Source organism: Triturus cristatus, chromosome 7 (genome assembly GCF_964204655.1).
Source record: "Triturus cristatus chromosome 7, aTriCri1.1, whole genome shotgun sequence".
Classification (NCBI taxonomy): domain Eukaryota; kingdom Metazoa; phylum Chordata; class Amphibia; order Caudata; family Salamandridae; genus Triturus; species Triturus cristatus.
Window position 1 is genome coordinate 1,017,835,047 of NC_140590.1, and position 16,918 is coordinate 1,017,851,964.

Genomic DNA, 16,918 nt, shown 5'->3' on the forward strand with positions numbered 1-16,918 from the left:
GATTCGAATGTTTACTTAGATGTAACAGCCAATCAGAATCGCGCACGCCACCGTACGCGTACGGTAAGCTTACGGTAAGCGTACCGTAAGCTGGCTCAGATATATATATTGATTTAAAGGCTATTTTCTCAGAATCTACTGAACAGATTTACACCAAACATACAAAAGGCACTTCCTTGACCTAGGGACTACCTCTCTGCCAAATTTCTAGTAATTCTGTTCAGCCGTTCGGGCTGTAGCCCTGTCTAAAGGTCCTATGGAAAAATGCATGGGAAAAACGCGTTTTGGGACCCCCCTTTTATCTCAGCCCCCGCTTGACGAATCCCCCCGAGACTTTCAGGGTAGGAGCGGAGCGTAGCGCCCCACCTATTTTGAGAAATTCGCGAGGATTCGTCGACCGGCGCAAAAGTTATTCAAAATAGAATGTTGCGGATTTCCTATGGAAAAGGGGTCCTAACTATAACTACCTACTGGCGACCGCCAGTAGGTAATATATATATATATATATGTCCAACGCTTCCTCCAACTCAGGAAAAAGCACAGCACACTCCGGAATTCGAGGCAAGGACTTTATTGAAATAAAATGCGCGTAGTGCAGCAGTCCCAACAAACGCTAAGGCAGACGCGTTTCAAGCCTCCAATGGCTCTCATCAGTGCCTGTTCCTGGGTCTTCGCGCTCTCTGTGGTGTTCAACGAGGTGCAGGTGAGTTGAAAACCGCTCCCCTTTGTGATGTCATTAACTTCTCCTCCAATGGGTGAGTCGCGCATATATATATATACATATATATACATACATATATACACACATATATATATATATACACACACACACATATATATATATATATATATATATATATATATAATCTACTGGCGGTCGCCAGTAGATAGTTATAGTTACAACCTATAGGAAATCTCAAAATTCTATTTTGAATAACTTTGGCGCCGGTTGACGAATCCTCGCGAAATTTTCAAAACTAATGGGGCGCTCCGTTCAGCTCCTACCGTGAAAGTCTCGGGGTGATTCGTCAAGCGGGCGCCGAGAAAAAGGGGGGTCCCAAAACGCGTTTTCCCCATGCATTTTTCCATAGGACCTTTAGTCGCAGCTACAGCCCGAACGGCTGAACAGAATTACGTGGAATTTGGCAGAGAGGTAGCCATAAGGTCAAGGAAGTGCCTTTTGCAGGTCTGGTGTAAATTTGTTCAGTATTTCCTGAGAAAATAGCATTTAAAAGCATATCAATATCTATACGCGTGCACCGTGCGCGCACCCTGCCGTGCGCGAGCGCAATTCTGATTGGTTGTTAGATGTCGGTAAACATTCGAATCGGTCGAAACCAGGAAGTGTCGGCCGCCATTTTGTCTCTCGCAGTCTGAGGGGGTGAAAAACAAAGGTGGAGAACGTGAAAAGGGGGCAGAGTGGACAGTTCCTGACCCCCTAGCCTTGGTCAGGGGGGTCACAGAAGGACCCCCAAGGGAGAAAAAAAACTTTTTTTAAAATTTTTAAATCGGGAGGTGCGCGTACCCTGCGCGCACTGCGAACCGTGGGCGCTCGGTGCGCGCACGGTGTAAAACCTGAAAAAAGTAAAAATAAATAAAAACATAACTTAGCATTTTAAAAAAATTACAAATTCACTGAAAAAACCATAGGTTTCACACACGTTATAGTTACGAATTAGCATTTAAAAAACCTTGCAAATTCACTTAAAAAAACCGTAGGTTTCACACATGTTATAGTTAGCTGGACATTTCACTCGTAAAAAACCAATGCAACTATAACTCATGCGACTGCAATCCTCTGCTGATGACGTCAGATATTACATCACTGATGACATATGTGTCTTTCTGAAAAATAAATATTTGTAATATATGTATAGCTAAAGATTAATGGAAGAAGACATGGGTAAATAAGTGTCTAAATACAGTGATGTAATATCGGACGTCATCAGCAGAGGATTGCGGTCGCGTGAGTTATAGTTGCCTGCAGTAACTATAACGGGGGAATTTCATTGGTTTTTTACGAGTGAAATGTCCAGCTAACTACAACATGTGTGAAACCTATGGTTTTTTAAGTGAATTTGCAAGGTTTTTTAAATGCTAATTCGTAACTATAACGTGTGTGAAACCTATGGTTTTTTCAGTGAATATATATATATATATATATATATATATATATATATATATCCAGCTCGGGCTTGTTCCAACGCAGTGAGAGGCACTCGAGCGCAGACACGAGCCTCAAGCGGCGGCTCAATCTTATGTCAGGAACTCCGGACTTCCGATACCTTTGGCAGCCCAACCACCACTGCCTGACGCGTTTCAAAATCTTCCTCAGAGGCTGTTTGTGGAAAGGAACACGCACAGTCCGGAACTGCAGGTGAGAGATTTCTTTAATTGCGCGCCCCCTATAGGCTGCTTCAATAAGACTGCGCATTGTCTGCTGGTACCTGTAGTTCCAGAGGGATGCAGATATCCCCTCTAAAGTGCGTTTCAATGTTCTGCCGGAAAATAAAAGCCCCCAATGAGCCTCAGAAGTCGGGGGTTCCCTCAATTCAGTGTCTCACGCCCCACATCTCGAGGCTGCTTATGTCAGGAACTCCGGACTTCCGATACCTTGGGCTGCCAAAGGTATCGGAAGTCCGGAGTTTCTGACATAAGATTGAGCCGCCGCTTGAGGCTCGTGTCTGCGCTCGAGTGCCTCTCACTGCGTTGGAACAAGCCCGAGCTGGATCTATAGGCGGTTGCCAAGCCGCCGAGAGTAGCACCACCCCGGGAACCTGGGGGCCACAGAGGAGTACATTCAGCAGCCTCGAGATGTGGGGCGTGAGACACTGAATTGAGGGAACCCCCGACTTCTGAGGCTCATTGGGGGCTTTTATTTTCCGGCAGAACATTGAAACGCACTTTAGAGGGGATATCTGCATCCCTCTGGAACTACAGGTACCAGCAGACAATGCGCAGTCTTATTTAAGCAGCCTATAGGGGGCGCGCAATTAAAGAAATCTCTCACCTGCAGTTCCGGACTGTGCGTGTTCCTTTCCACAAACAGCCTCTGAGGAAGATTTTGAAACGCGTCAGGCAGTGGTGGTTGGGCTGCCAAAGGTATCGGAAGTCCGGAGTTCCTGACATAAGATTGAGCCGCCGCTTGAGGCTCGTGTCTGCGCTCGAGTGCCTCTCACTGCGTTGGAACAAGCCCGAGCTGGATCTATAGGCGGTTGCCAAGCCGCCGAGAGTAGCACCACCCCGGGAACCTGGGGGCCACAGAGGAGTACATTCAGCAGCCTCGAGATGTGGGGCGTGAGACACTGAATTGAGGGAACCCCCGACTTCTGAGGCTCATTGGGGGCTTTTATTTTCCGGCAGAACATTGAAACGCACTTTAGAGGGGATATCTGCATCCCTCTGGAACTACAGGTACCAGCAGACAATGCGCAGTCTTATTTAAGCAGCCTATAGGGGGCGCGCAATTAAAGAAATCTCTCACCTGCAGTTCCGGACTGTGCGTGTTCCTTTCCACAAACAGCCTCTGAGGAAGATTTTGAAACGCGTCAGGCAGTGGTGGTTGGGCTGCCAAAGGTATCGGAAGTCCGGAGTTCCTGACATAAGATTGAGCCGCCGCTTGAGGCTCGTGTCTGCGCTCGAGTGCCTCTCACTGCGTTGGAACAAGCCCGAGCTGGATCTGGATATATATATATATATATATATATATATATATATATATATATATATATATATATATATATATATATATATATATATATATATATATATAGATAGATATATATATATACACACATATACATACACACACACACACATATATATATACATATATACACACACACACATATATATGTTTTTATTATTTATGGGGTCCCCGTGCATGGGCTATTGAGGCCCCTGGAAGAGAAATACATTTTGGAGAGTGCCGGATGTGGCCAGCGGACCGTAGCTTAGAAACCACTGGTTTGGGCTATCATTTTTTCTTAATATATTGCCTGGGACATGCCTCCACTAAAACCCGCCCAATCAATTTAGGCTTTTCTGCTTACACAAAATGTGACTTTTGTTAAGGATATCTTCATTCATTGTTAGAAAAGCCATATAATCCCACCCTCCAATTTAACGAAGCATTAGAGATTATTAAACGTAGTCAACTCTTGATAAAGGCCACCAGATGTACCCTACATTTCAAGCTGTGATACATTATTTGTGCAAGATCCAAATCATTAGATTTGGTATGACAATTCAGTCTATTCTCCTGTTACTTCAGACGCTAAAATCACTTGTACATTGTTAGAGGAACTGGGGAAAGAGTATGACTGACTTAAATGTGCCTTACTTTAATTAACAATTAAGAAAAATGCAATTCTAATTTAAACAATGACCCCAGCATCTTAGTCTCCGATTTAAATAAATGCTTACAAGAAGCCTTGATAAATCCATCCCAATACAAGACAAAAAAAATTGTGATAGCAGAAATCCCTGGTTTCACAGGCATTAGCTAGTCTAAAACTTGAGGCATGCAGTTTGGAGCAGAAATGGAGAAGGGACAATAGCACAGACTTTATATGTTAATTAGAAAACGCTAAAGAATGTAAAACCCAGATTAAATTATCCAAGTACGTGTATTTCAATAAGCAAAAAGCCCAAGTGACTAATATGGAGAAAACTATTGTATTATTAATGATCTCCAGTCTCTAGACGCAATGTCAAGTGGCTTAACTTTGGAAACTTTGGTGACGATCTGACAGGCTTTCAAAATAAAATGTTCAAGATTAGGGATGGGATTAAAGCCTTCAATTTACATACGGGAATCTCAAAGTACAGTAATCACTAAATTTGGAATGTTTCACCCTGTTGATAACAAACATTCACTGGAAACTAGTCAACAGTCATCTTACTAGGTCTCATTTAGATCCTATCCAGCTCCGGATGCAATCTATTAGTATTTGTTTTATATTAAAATTACAAAAAATGTAGAACCACTTGGGTATCTCTGGTACAGTGCTTAAATGGTTAACTTCAAAATTAACTGACTAACAGGTGGTTATGCTTCCTCCATTTAAATCTAAACCCATAACTAAAGTGTCTGGCAAGGATCCATTATCTTGCACTCCTATTTAGAAAATCTAAATGCAGCTGTTAGACCACAATCTAAATAAAATGGAAATGAGAATTTGCTTGTATGGGGATGATGCCTTGCTGGTCAGTGGGTGTTTGTAAACATCTTTAAATGATTTTTGCTGAGGCATTTTGTCTACCTTCGATCTGAAGGTGATGTCAGAAAACTTTATGAAAACTAAACCCAACCAAAACAGAATCATTAATAACCCCTCACAGTGCAACTAAGTTTAGTATCCTCGATTAGCTGGAGATCATGGACGTGTGCCCCATGCCAACTTCTGTATTATGTAATTTAGTTTTTTTCCTGAACTAGTACATGCTGTTATTAGTTAAACACCCTGTGTTGCATTCTACTTTTTATAGAAATGACTCCCCTCGTTAAATGATCTAAAGTGCAGCATCTCAGATTCCTTGTAATGTATCAAAGTATCAACATCTTTACCCTGTGTTAAGACAACTTCATTAACATTCCATCCATAGTAGAAACAGCTTTATGGATGCAGAGGGCCATCCATCAAAACATTCCTGACTTCTTTACTTCTAAATACAGGCTACATAAACTGCCACGTTTTACGTTTCGCTTCTTTCTTTTGAATTTTCCTAGATCAAAAACAATAACTTGCGTAGACTGTTCTTTTTCTATTGCTGCAGCTAAAACATGGACTGTTTTACAAATTCCTCTGCATACAGAGTCACACTCATGCATTAGCGAGCTGCTGAAAACGTACTTGTTCGATTAGGTAAGAGATAATGTTAAGCTGTGCAATGTTATATGGATTGTTGCGTCTCAAAAGGTACAGTAAACGTACTATATACAAAAATGTAACATAACCTGGACAGATGTGTGCTAACCATCGATAAGCTATAATAAGGCTGGTCCTACTTGCAGGAACTCTCAAAGTATAGCTAGAGCAGATGATATTGAGTGAACCAAAACACCCATCCTTGAATAAGACAATGGTAATGGACATAGAAATAGTCCAATTAAGAAAAAGGCATTTATGAACATTCCGAAAACTGTTCATGTGCAAACTGACATTACCTGAAAGCATCCTCACAATCCTTTGCAAAGCCAAAACATTTTTTTCTTCTTTTTTTAAATAAAAGTTACCCCAGTACAGCTATTTTAGAGTGTTGATTATTACAAATAAACACAACACACCTTGTGTTTCCTCTTGACTTTGTTAATGCTTTTGTCAGAGCTTTGCTTCTGTGACTCTCTTGCATGCTTCTCTGGTACAGACATTTTCTCCACTTTTGGCTGCTCAACTTCCTTATAAGGCTTCCCTGGTATTCGGGATAACAAGTTCAAGTCAATCTTAACAATAAGCGGATACCTGTCTTCAGGCTCACTAAGAGGTGAAAGAAGTTCTTTCTCTTCCATAGGAGAGAATCTTTGACGAAAAAAGTTGTCTTCCTCCTCAACAGAGGCTTTAACAGGAGTCCTATTGCTCTCAATATATTTGGGTGTTTGGGATGATGGAGGAAGGCTCTCATTTTCATCTGAATCAGAGGATGAGGTATCTGTTTCTACAAACTCCCTGGATTTCTGGGAAGGTTTAACAGGTGCCTTAATTTTCTTTTTCTCCACTGCAGGTCGAGGAGATGATTTAGGTTCCTTCTTGATACTGGGCTTCCTGGATCCTTTGGTGGCTGCCTTATGCCTGTTGGATGGTATGCTTGTTGTTATTTCCACTGTTTCACTTTTAATTTCAAGTCCTCCCCTAGGCTCTTCAATTGCTTTCTCGGTCTTTTTGGGCTGTTTCTTACCTACGTTTCGCCTCTGTGTCATGCTCTCACTTTGAGCAGGGGACTTTTGTCTGCTGCGACTGCTGTCACTTCCCTTCTGCGTGGTTTTGGAATCTCGCCCAGGAGTGGAGACATTGGCATTCTTAGATGCACTTGGTTCAGAATACCCACTTGCTACACTTTGATCCAGACTTTCTTTGTGTCCTTGAGATGATGGGATGTTACTGTCCACAGACGAGGCAGGGGATACCTTATGAGGATTAACTTTATTCAACCAGTTGTCCAGCTGCCACTTATTGGTTGGAGGTGGTTCAGGCTGAAAATAAGTTATAGAACAATGCATTAATTCCAACTTGTGATATTTTTAGAGTAACATTAGTCATGAGTATAGATAATTATAACAGCGAAAATAAATCGGACAATCCTTTGTTTCTTGTCTAATGCATAGAATGAGGCATTCAGCCAATGAGTTATCAGTAGAATTACCCCCCAAAAAATAGGTAAATACAGACACTAGCTTCTAGAAAACTCAACCCAGCAAAAAATAAAATACACTGTTGGAAACCGCAAAAAGTTTGAGTTATATTTTGCACAGCAAGAACTACCCAAAATGGTAATACATCACTATGAAACATAGCTGGTGATAACTTAGTGATTGTAGAAGAACAACTTGCAGATAGGAAAAGTAAAACTGTATTTTCCAGTTACAACGGTTTGTGGGTAGTACAGCTGTTGATTCACATGCTTTGGTACACTCCTTTCATCTAGAGTTGTGAGGGGGGGACATTACAAGTTGCTTTTCTTCAAAGTGAAGGTTTCAGTTTCAAGATGATATTGTGAAGTATGTGAAGTGTAGCAAAATAGGACAATCTATGTACACTGGAGTATCATAAATGTGACTGATGAACTATTCTACAGACTATTATCTGTTACTCGCATACTGGGGAGGGGGGCACAAAACTCTACTGCATTTTAAGGTGCAGAGCGATTGTTACGGGAATGTAACTTTTCCATTTGCAGCATGCGCTCATGTAGATTACATACTAAGTACAGACTAACAATCAGTGCCCTCCTTTCCAAAATAGTGGCTTGTGAGCAGCAGTAGATGATGATTGAAACAAAGTTTTGCAAAGAGTTTGGCAAAACGGTCTCATTTGGCAGGCATAAATCTCCACAGAGTACTGTTTGGTGAAAGTATGAGGTGCTGATCATGTTGCAGCTTCACAAATGTCTGTAAATGGAATGTTATTCCGCAAAGCCGAAGTGGCATCGTTTTTACAAGTAGAACGTTGCCTTGGTACAATATGAAGTGTGAGCTTTCCCTCTGTAGAACAGGCATATACACACTATCCATCTTGTGATGCCGGACTTTGAAATCAACATTTCAAAGTGAAGCTTGCTAAAAGCTACAAACTGTTGATTTCTTTCCCGGATTGTTTTTGTACGGTCAATGTAATACACGAGTGCCCTCTCAACATCCGGAATATGTATGACCTTTCTGCAATTGTTTGTGATTGTGGAAAAACAGTGGCAAATCAACAGTTTCATTGCCATGGAAAAGGAAAAACACATTATGCAGAAAACAAGGGTTTATTCGAAAGACAATCTGATTTGTGAACCTGGATGAACGGTTTCTCGGCCATTAGGACTTGAAACGCACTATTCATAAGTAAGTGAGAGCAACAAGTAAAGTTATTTTCCATGAAAGAAAATGTAATGCACATGAGAGCATCTGCTCAAAAGGCAGCCCCATGAGGCAAGAGATCCACAAAGATCCAATTTAGAAACTAGTGTCATTTTTGGATACAGGACCTTAAGACCTTCCATAAAAACTTTGACAACTGGAATCTTAAATAGATTGTTTAATTAACCCTATTAATTTGTACCTTAAACCTTCATGCTACTAAAGTGCAGAAAATACCAAATTATGTCTTGTACTGAAGGCTATAGAGGCTGTTTGTCCATGCCAGTACAGTTTTAAACAAATAGTTTCTATTTGACTATGTAGCAAGCTCTTGTAGTAGGCTTCTGAGACTTTTTAAGCATGAACATACACCTCTGTAGCAGATGAAGGTGCCCAAATTCATTAGCCAAATTTCAAAGCACCAGGACAATGACTCCACCTTAGATGATTTTGTTTTGCCTTTCGGATGAGTGGAAATATGTGAAGTGTAGCAACATAAGAATGTATGTGCACTAGTGCACCATAAATGTGACTGATTAAGTATTATCCACTAGCACTCGGGGAGGTAGAAGGGCACATATGAATCTACAGCACCACAGCTGTGAAATGAACTCTAATTAATGTACACCTTGAACCTGCATGCTGCAAGCGCAGCAAAAAATAAATGATGTCTTATACTGTAGCCTATAAGGGCTGCTTATCCATGCCACTACAGTATTGAACAAATAGTTCCCATTTTGCTGTGTAGCAAGCTATTGCAGTAGGCTTCCGAGCCTCCTTGAGCATGAGCATGAGCATGCACACCTGTGGCAGTTGGAGGTACCCAAAGTGAGGTACCAAATTTCAAGGCCTCCAGATCAGGGAGATGCACAAGACACAGATACTGTTTGAGTAGGTGTGCCGGTAGAGGTTGTTTTTCATGAAGGTGTACCACAACGTTATGTGATAATATATATCAGGGTGGTCTAACTCAAGTTGGTGTGATGAGATTGAGACTCACAGGCACCAGTTTCATTTTCCTCACTACATATGAGATCAGTGGGGAAAAAATAAATAGGCGGCTATCCTGACGTGTTCAGTCATACAGCACTGTCCAAGGACTGTGGGGGTAGGTAACTGGAGGGGAAGTTTAGACACTGTTCTCTACTGCGGCAAAGAGATCATTTGTGGGAGTCTATCAGCTGTGAATGTACTGTTGAAATGCCTTAGTGTTGAGCGTATAGTTTACCTGTCGGTGTAGTTTTGCAGCTTGAAGAATTTTCTGGATTCACACGCTGTGCATTATTCCACCATCTAGTGGTTGGGTCCGGAATTGTTGTATTTGTCCTCTTTTTTTTTCTTTCTTAGTGGCCGTCGACCATTTGGTGTCCTCGTGCGACATCCATGTGCTTCCTCCGGAAACTCCCACCTTTGGTCGCCATCTTCGGATTTTTTTCTTTTCTTCTTTTCCTCCTTCCCCTTTGTCTCATCTCTCTTGGTGGAGGAGGGCGAGTTCGCAAGTGAATCCAGAAAACTCTTCAAGCTGCAAAACTACACAGACAGGTAAGCAACGATACGTTTAGCAGCATGAATCTTTTTTGGATTCACATGCTGTGCATAGATTTTGTAGCGGTTTGTTAGTGCTATGGTGGCTGGGTGTAACAGGAGCGTTGGTTTGTGAAAAGATGTTGCAAGACTATCTCCTACTTGTGCTTCTTTATTCATTTGGAAGTCCACACAGTAGAGTTTCATGAACGTGTGCATTGAAGACCATGTTGCTGCCATGCAAATATCATGAATTGGAGTATTGGCTAGAAAGGCGATTGTTGCTTGTTTCTTTCTTGTTGAGTGAACCCGTGGAGCTCTTTGTAATGTTTGTCCTGCTTGTTTGTGCCACAATTGTATTGCTTGTGCAATCCATCTTGCAATTGTGCTCTTGGTTACTGACCTTCCCAGAAAACTGTTCGCAAAAGATACAAAGAGTTGCTTTGTCTTTGTGTAATCTTTTCTCATTTCAATGCAATACATAACTACTCTTCTAGCTTCAAGTGTGTGCAATGCCCTTTCTGCTTGTGTCTTCGGATTCTGGAAGAAACTTGGTATTTGTATGTATTGGTTTATGTGGAATCGTGATACCACCTTTGGCATGAAGTGTGGATCTGTTCCCATGACGATTATGTATTTGGAAGTAGGGTTCTTGAAATGTTAGTGCCTGCAACTCACTAACTCAACCTAGTGAGGTTATTGCTATTAACCCATTAACCGCGGCTAAATTCCGCCGCAGTGCGGGAAATTGTGGGGCCGTTGGCCGGCGCAGGCACGCGAGGGGTTAAAAAGGCAGTCTTCAGTGTGAGCATCTGGGGCCCTTTGTAGTGGCTCAAATGGTGCTTTCATCAGCAGAGCGAGTACTATATTTAGGTTCCATGTGGGTGCTGGCACAGTCTTTGGTGGGGCAACTCTTTTTGCCCCTTCTAGGAACCTTTTGACCATGTGAGAAGTGAAGAAGATCTTTGTGTGTACTCATGAATATGCACAATTGCTGCTAAGTGAACTTTCAGTGATGTGTAGGTTAATTTACTATGTAGAAGATGTGGTAAGTACTTTAGAACGTTTTTTTCTTTTGTGATCTTTTGGGAAAGACCTTCTTTTAGGCACCATAGAGAGTATCTTTTCCATTATGCCATTTAACACTTCCTCGTGGTCAGCTTTCTCGCTTCTCTTATGACTGCCACTGTGCTTTCTGTCAGTTTTAGGTGCGCAAATTAAATATCCTCAGGAGAAATGCAGCAAAGCTCAGGGTTTCCGGTTCTGGGTGGAGCACTCTTTCCTCTTGCATGGTTAGCAAGCCTTATCTGTTTGGCAATTTGTGAATTGACCCCTGTGCTATCTCCATTATCTCTGAGAATCCGGTCTGTCTCGCCCATTGTGGGGCAATGAGAATCATTGTCATGTGGCTGATGATTTTGCATTTCTTGATTACTTTGTGCAGTAGTGGTATCGAGGGGGGGGAAGCGTAAGCAAATGTACCAGCTTATCCATAGCGCATTCCCTAGGGACTGTTTGCACGGTTGTCTAGATGCAAAGCTTTGGCATTGTGGGGTGTTGCAAAGCAGTCCACCTCTGGAGTTCCCCATCTTCTGAATAGTTTGTTTGTACTGATTTAGCTCCCACTCTTGGGACGATGAGGCTTGTCTGCTCAGCCGGTCCGCTTCCACATTGCATTTCCTTGGTAGATGGATTGCTATTAAGTTTGTTACGTGGGATCGCCCACCTCCAGATTTGCTGAGCTAGAATTGACAGTGCCAGCAAATGTGTCCCACCCGGTTTCTTGATGTAAAACATGGTGGTCGTGTTCTCCGTTTGTATCAAGAGTTGTTTTTCTCTGTAGCTGCTTTTGAAAGGCGTTTAAGGCTAGGAACACAGTGTTCAGTTCCAGAATGTTTATGTGCTGTAGAGCTTCTTGCTGTGTCCACAGTCCTCAATTTGAGGCTGTTCAAGTGAGCACCCCATTCCATCTGTGAGGCATCTGTCGTTATGGTCACTGTTGGAGGTGGTTGGGTGAGAGGCAACCCTTGTGTTATGCTCTTTGTTCCACAATGCTATTTCTTGCTGTATTTTCTGTGTAACAACCACTAGATCGCCCCAACTGCCTGTTGCTTGTGACCATTGTTTGCGCAGCCATTCTTGGAATGATCTAATGTGTAGCCGAATATTTGGGACTAAGTGAATCCATGAAACCATCATTCCCAGTAGTTTCCCTACTGTCCTCACTGTCAGAGCTTGCCCCTTCCGGTAAAGCTGTGTCTCCTTCAGTATGGCTATTGCACGTTTTTCGTTTGGGAACACTTTCCCCAGCACTGTATTTATCCTTGCTCTTAAGAACAGTTTTTCTAGTTGTAGATCTGTAGAGGGATTTTTCCCAATGTATAGAAAAACCGAGCTTGGCCAATGTAGCCATTACTTGGTGTATGTGCGTTTCGCAAACACTGTACAAGTTTGCCCTTATAAGCCAGTCGTCTAAGTATGGGTATGGAAAATGTTACTTACTCAGTAAGCATCTGTTCTTGGCATGTAGAGCTGTAGATTCACATGCTTTGCATAATCCTGTCATCTAGTGTAGGGTCCGGATGTCTGCAAGCTGTTTTTCTTCGAAGAACTCTTTCTAGTCTCGAGGTAAGTGACTTCTCCTTTCGGTGCACATGGGCATAGACTACATTGTTAGATTGTTTTCCGGCAGAGGGTGACAATAGAGTTAGTAAAGGGAGAATAGAGATGTTCATTCGTATGTATGTAGGATAAGGAAGAACTACAACAGGTATAGGTACCCAGGGAGGTGGCTACACACATGTAAATCGACAGGTCTACATGCCAAGAAAAGATGCTTACTGGGTAACATTATCCGTTCGAGGCACGTGAGCTGTACAGCACATGCTTTGCATAGACTACCCAGCAGTATTCTCCCAAAGCAGTGACTAACCTGTAGCTTTTGCAGTTGTTTGAAAAAGTGTTTTCAGTACTGCCTGGCCTACATTAGCTTGTTGCCTCGCTAACAAAGCTACACAATAGTGTTTGGTGAATGTGGGCGGTGTAGACCATGTTGCTGCCTTACAGAGGTCAGCTAAGGGAATATTCCCTAAGGAGGCCATAGTGGCCCCTATTTTGCAGGTGGAATGAGCTCTACGGGGTATTGGCAATTTTCTTTTTGCTTTTGTATAACATGTTTGGATACATCTAACAATCCATCTTGCAATGCCCAATTTAGAAATGGGACTGCCTTTGTGTGGTGGCGAAATGGCATCAAAGAGCTGCTTTGTCTTACGAAAATCTTTTGCTCTTTCTACATAATATAGTAGAGCTCTTCTAACATCAATTGTGAGTAGAGCTAGTTCTGCTACAGGACCAGGTTGAGGAAAGAACACAGGTAACTCAAGCGATTGACTGATGTGAAAAGCAGAAACCACTTTTAGAAAAAATGTGGGATTGGTTCAAAAAATCACCTTGTCTTTGTGAAGTTGAAAGAAAGGCTCTTGTATACTTAGTGCCTGGAATTCACCAACTCTCCTTAAGGAAGTAATTGCAATAAGAAAAGCAACCTTCCAAAAGAGAAATTGTTTAGGCACTTGTGCATTGGTTCAAAAGGTCGTCCTATTAGACTTGTAAGTACTATGTTTAAGTTCCATACTGTTGCAGGTGGATCTCTTGGTGGTATTACTCTTTAGTCCTTCCATAAAGGCTTTAATCACTGGTACTCTCAAAAGAGATAAGTGTTGTCTGTTTTGTAAGTATGCAGCTACTGCTGCTAAATGCAATCAAAAGGATGTATAACCTAATCCAGATTGCTGTACGTGTAAGAGATAACAGATGAGGTTTTGTACTGCAGCATCAAGGGGATTATTATCGTTACAATACATAAAAAAAAGTTTCCCGTTTGCTGCATAACATGCCCTAGTAGGTCTCCTAGCCTCCTTTAGGATATTCATACAGTCTGGTGGTAATTCAAAATAACCAAACTGACTTCAGGAGCCAAATCGCAAGGTTAAGATCCTTGGGATTTGAATGCCTGATTTCTCCATGGCTCTGAGTGAGGAGACTGGAGTGGAGTTGAAGCTTTTGGTGTGTAACTACTGACAGCTCCAGCAGAGTGGTGACGCAGGGTTGATGTGCCCATGTGGGAGCTATGAGAATCAGTGTGAGGGATGTTTGCCTGAGCTTCCAAACTACCAACGGAATGAGTGGGAGAGGCGGAAAAGCACAGGCAAATATCCCTGACCAGTTCATCCATAGGTGTGAGAAAGTGGCTCTGTATATGCTGTTCCCAAATAGGTACAGGGTGTACAGAGTCCACAGTCCCCAGAGGTTTGGCAGAGGCTAAATTTAGAAATAACCTTACTCTCTAAAGTGGTAGCTTGGTTGAGCAGTAAGGCAGTATCAGAGGACAGTGTAAAGCATTTGTTGCACACACTCAGCCAGCAGATGGTCTCGCACACTCAATAACTGAACTCTAGGCCAATGGTTTATATATAAAAAAATATATGCTTGTTTTATTTTAGAACCAACAATAGGCATTAAAATATACTTTCTCAGAATGAGATGCTTTATATAAATACTTTTGCAATATGCAATTGACTTTTGTAAACAGTTACAAGTGGTTGCAATAGGCAGCACTATTTTAAACACAATAATGCATTGAGTTCAATGGAAGTTTCATGTTATTTGCCACAGATTACTTTTAGGATTACTTTTGGAATTCCAGGACTGGACCCTAGATTCAGTCCTGGGTCAGTACTTGGAATTAAGAGATAAAAGTCGACTTAATTACTGTGATGACTTTTAGACAATATTTTGCTATTTTAAAAGTTGACACTTTGATAATATTTCATAGAAAACAGTCAATGATTCCCTATGGCAGAAAATTCAAGTTCCAAGTATAGTATGTTCTTGTTACTTTTGTAATCCAGTACTGGGTGCCTAGACTCAGTACTGGGACCTTTATCCAAAACAGGTAAGTAATTACGTTTTCAGATATTATGTGATTTTTGAAGAATAATTAAAGATTGCAGAAATTGACAGAAGAAATTTCACAGAAAAACAGTCAATGATTTCCTATGGGAGAAAATTGGGTTACTGGTAAGTACACTTGTGAGTTTTTTTTTCCAGAGTCAGTGCTGGGCACCAAGATCCAGCACTGGGAGCTCACCTAAGAGCAGGTGAGTGTTTTCGTTACTCGGCTGATTTTTGGTGAATATTTTAAGTTTTGAAAAGTCCACACTTGAAAGAAATTTCAAGAAAAGCCAGTCAATGTTACCCTATGGAGAAAGGAATATGCTACTTACCAGTATGCATCTGTTCTTGGCATGTAGAGCTGCAGAGTTGTACACTTAGCATAGATCGCCATCTGGTGTTGGGCCCGGATGTTTGCAGTTTGTTTTTCTTCTTGGACAGTCTTTGGAAGTCACGAGTTTGGTGACTCCTCCTTCGGTCCGTACTGCGCATGGGCTTCGGCTCCATCCTCAGATTGTTTTTCGCCAACAGGGAAATGATGGAGCGTAGTAATAACAGTGAGAAACCCATGTGTGTTGTATCTAAATAAGATGTACTGGAACGGATACAGGTAGCCGGGGAGGCGGGTGGGCGTGTACAACTCTGCAGCTCTACATGCCAAGAACAGATGCATACTGGTAAGTAGCATATTCCGTTCGAGGCATATGAGCTGCAGATTGTACACTTAGCATAGATTATATAGCAGTACCCAACCCTAGCGGCGACCACCGGTATCCGTTGCAGCTGTTTGAAAAAGTGTCTTTAGTACAGCCTGGCCCACCCTAGCTTGCTGCTTGGAATGCACATCTACACAGTAGTGTTTTGTGAAGGTGTGCGGTGTAGACCATGTGGCTGCCTTGCAGATGTCATCTAAGGGTATATTCCCTAGAAAAGCCATAGAAGCCCCTAACTTTCTTGTAGAGTGGGCTTTAGGGGGAACAGATAATGTTCTCTTTGCCTTTTGATAGCAAATTTGTATGCATTTTACAATCCACCTAGCTATCCCTGATTTTGAAATGGGGTTGCCTTTATGTGGTGGAGAGAAGGAAACGAACAATTGTTTAGTCTTCCTGAAGGGTTGCGTTCTTTGTATGTAGTATAGTAACGCCCTTTTTACATCAAGCGTGTGTAAGGCCCTTTCTGCAACAGATTGGGGTTGCGAAAAGAAGACAGGTAATTCCACTGATTGATTGAGGTGGAAGGGGGAAATGACTTTGGGCAGAAACTTCGGATTTGTGCGAAGTATGACCTTGCTGTGATGCATTTGTATGTAGGGTTCCTGTATGGTGAACGCCTGTATTTCACCAACCCTTCTAAGGGAAGTGATAGCTACAAGGAAAGCTGTTTTCCAGGTGAGAAACTGTAGCTCACATTTGTGCATTGGTTCGAAGGGCGGACCCATTAGACGTGTAAGAACCAAATTTAGATTCCATACAGGGGAAGGTGGTGTCCTGGGAGGAATTACTCGTTTAAGGCCTTCCATGAAGGCTTTAATAGCGGGCACTCTGAAGAGTGATAAATGCTGCCTGTTTTGTAGATAGGCAGCGATCGCTGCTAGGTGTAGGCGTATGGATGAATATGCCAGGTTACACCTGTGAAGATGGAGCAGATAGCATATTATGTGCTGTATGGATGCATCTAGAGGGTTGATTGTATTGTTACGGCAGTAAATTACGAATCTTTTCCACTTTGCGGCATAGCATGCTCTAGTGGTAGGACGTCTGGCTTCCATGATGATGTTCATGCAATCAGGGGGAAGGTTAAGGTATCCGAATTCTAGGATTTTAGGAGCCAGATCGCCAGGTTGAGCTGAGCTGGGTCCGGGTGCCTGATTTCTCC

General features: G+C 42.2%; 1 protein-coding gene across 2 annotated transcripts in view; it reads right to left on the reverse strand.

The window, feature by feature from the left end:
• Positions 1-16,918, reverse strand: part of AFF4 (ALF transcription elongation factor 4) — an 862,537-nt gene that overhangs the window by 350,692 nt on the left and 494,927 nt on the right. For both annotated transcript variants that reach the window (XM_085618067.1, XM_085618066.1), the window contains exon 13: positions 6,290-7,192. In XM_085618067.1, the coding sequence (XP_085474193.1) occupies positions 6,290-7,192 (903 nt within the window). The remainder of the gene's footprint in view (positions 1-6,289; positions 7,193-16,918) is intronic.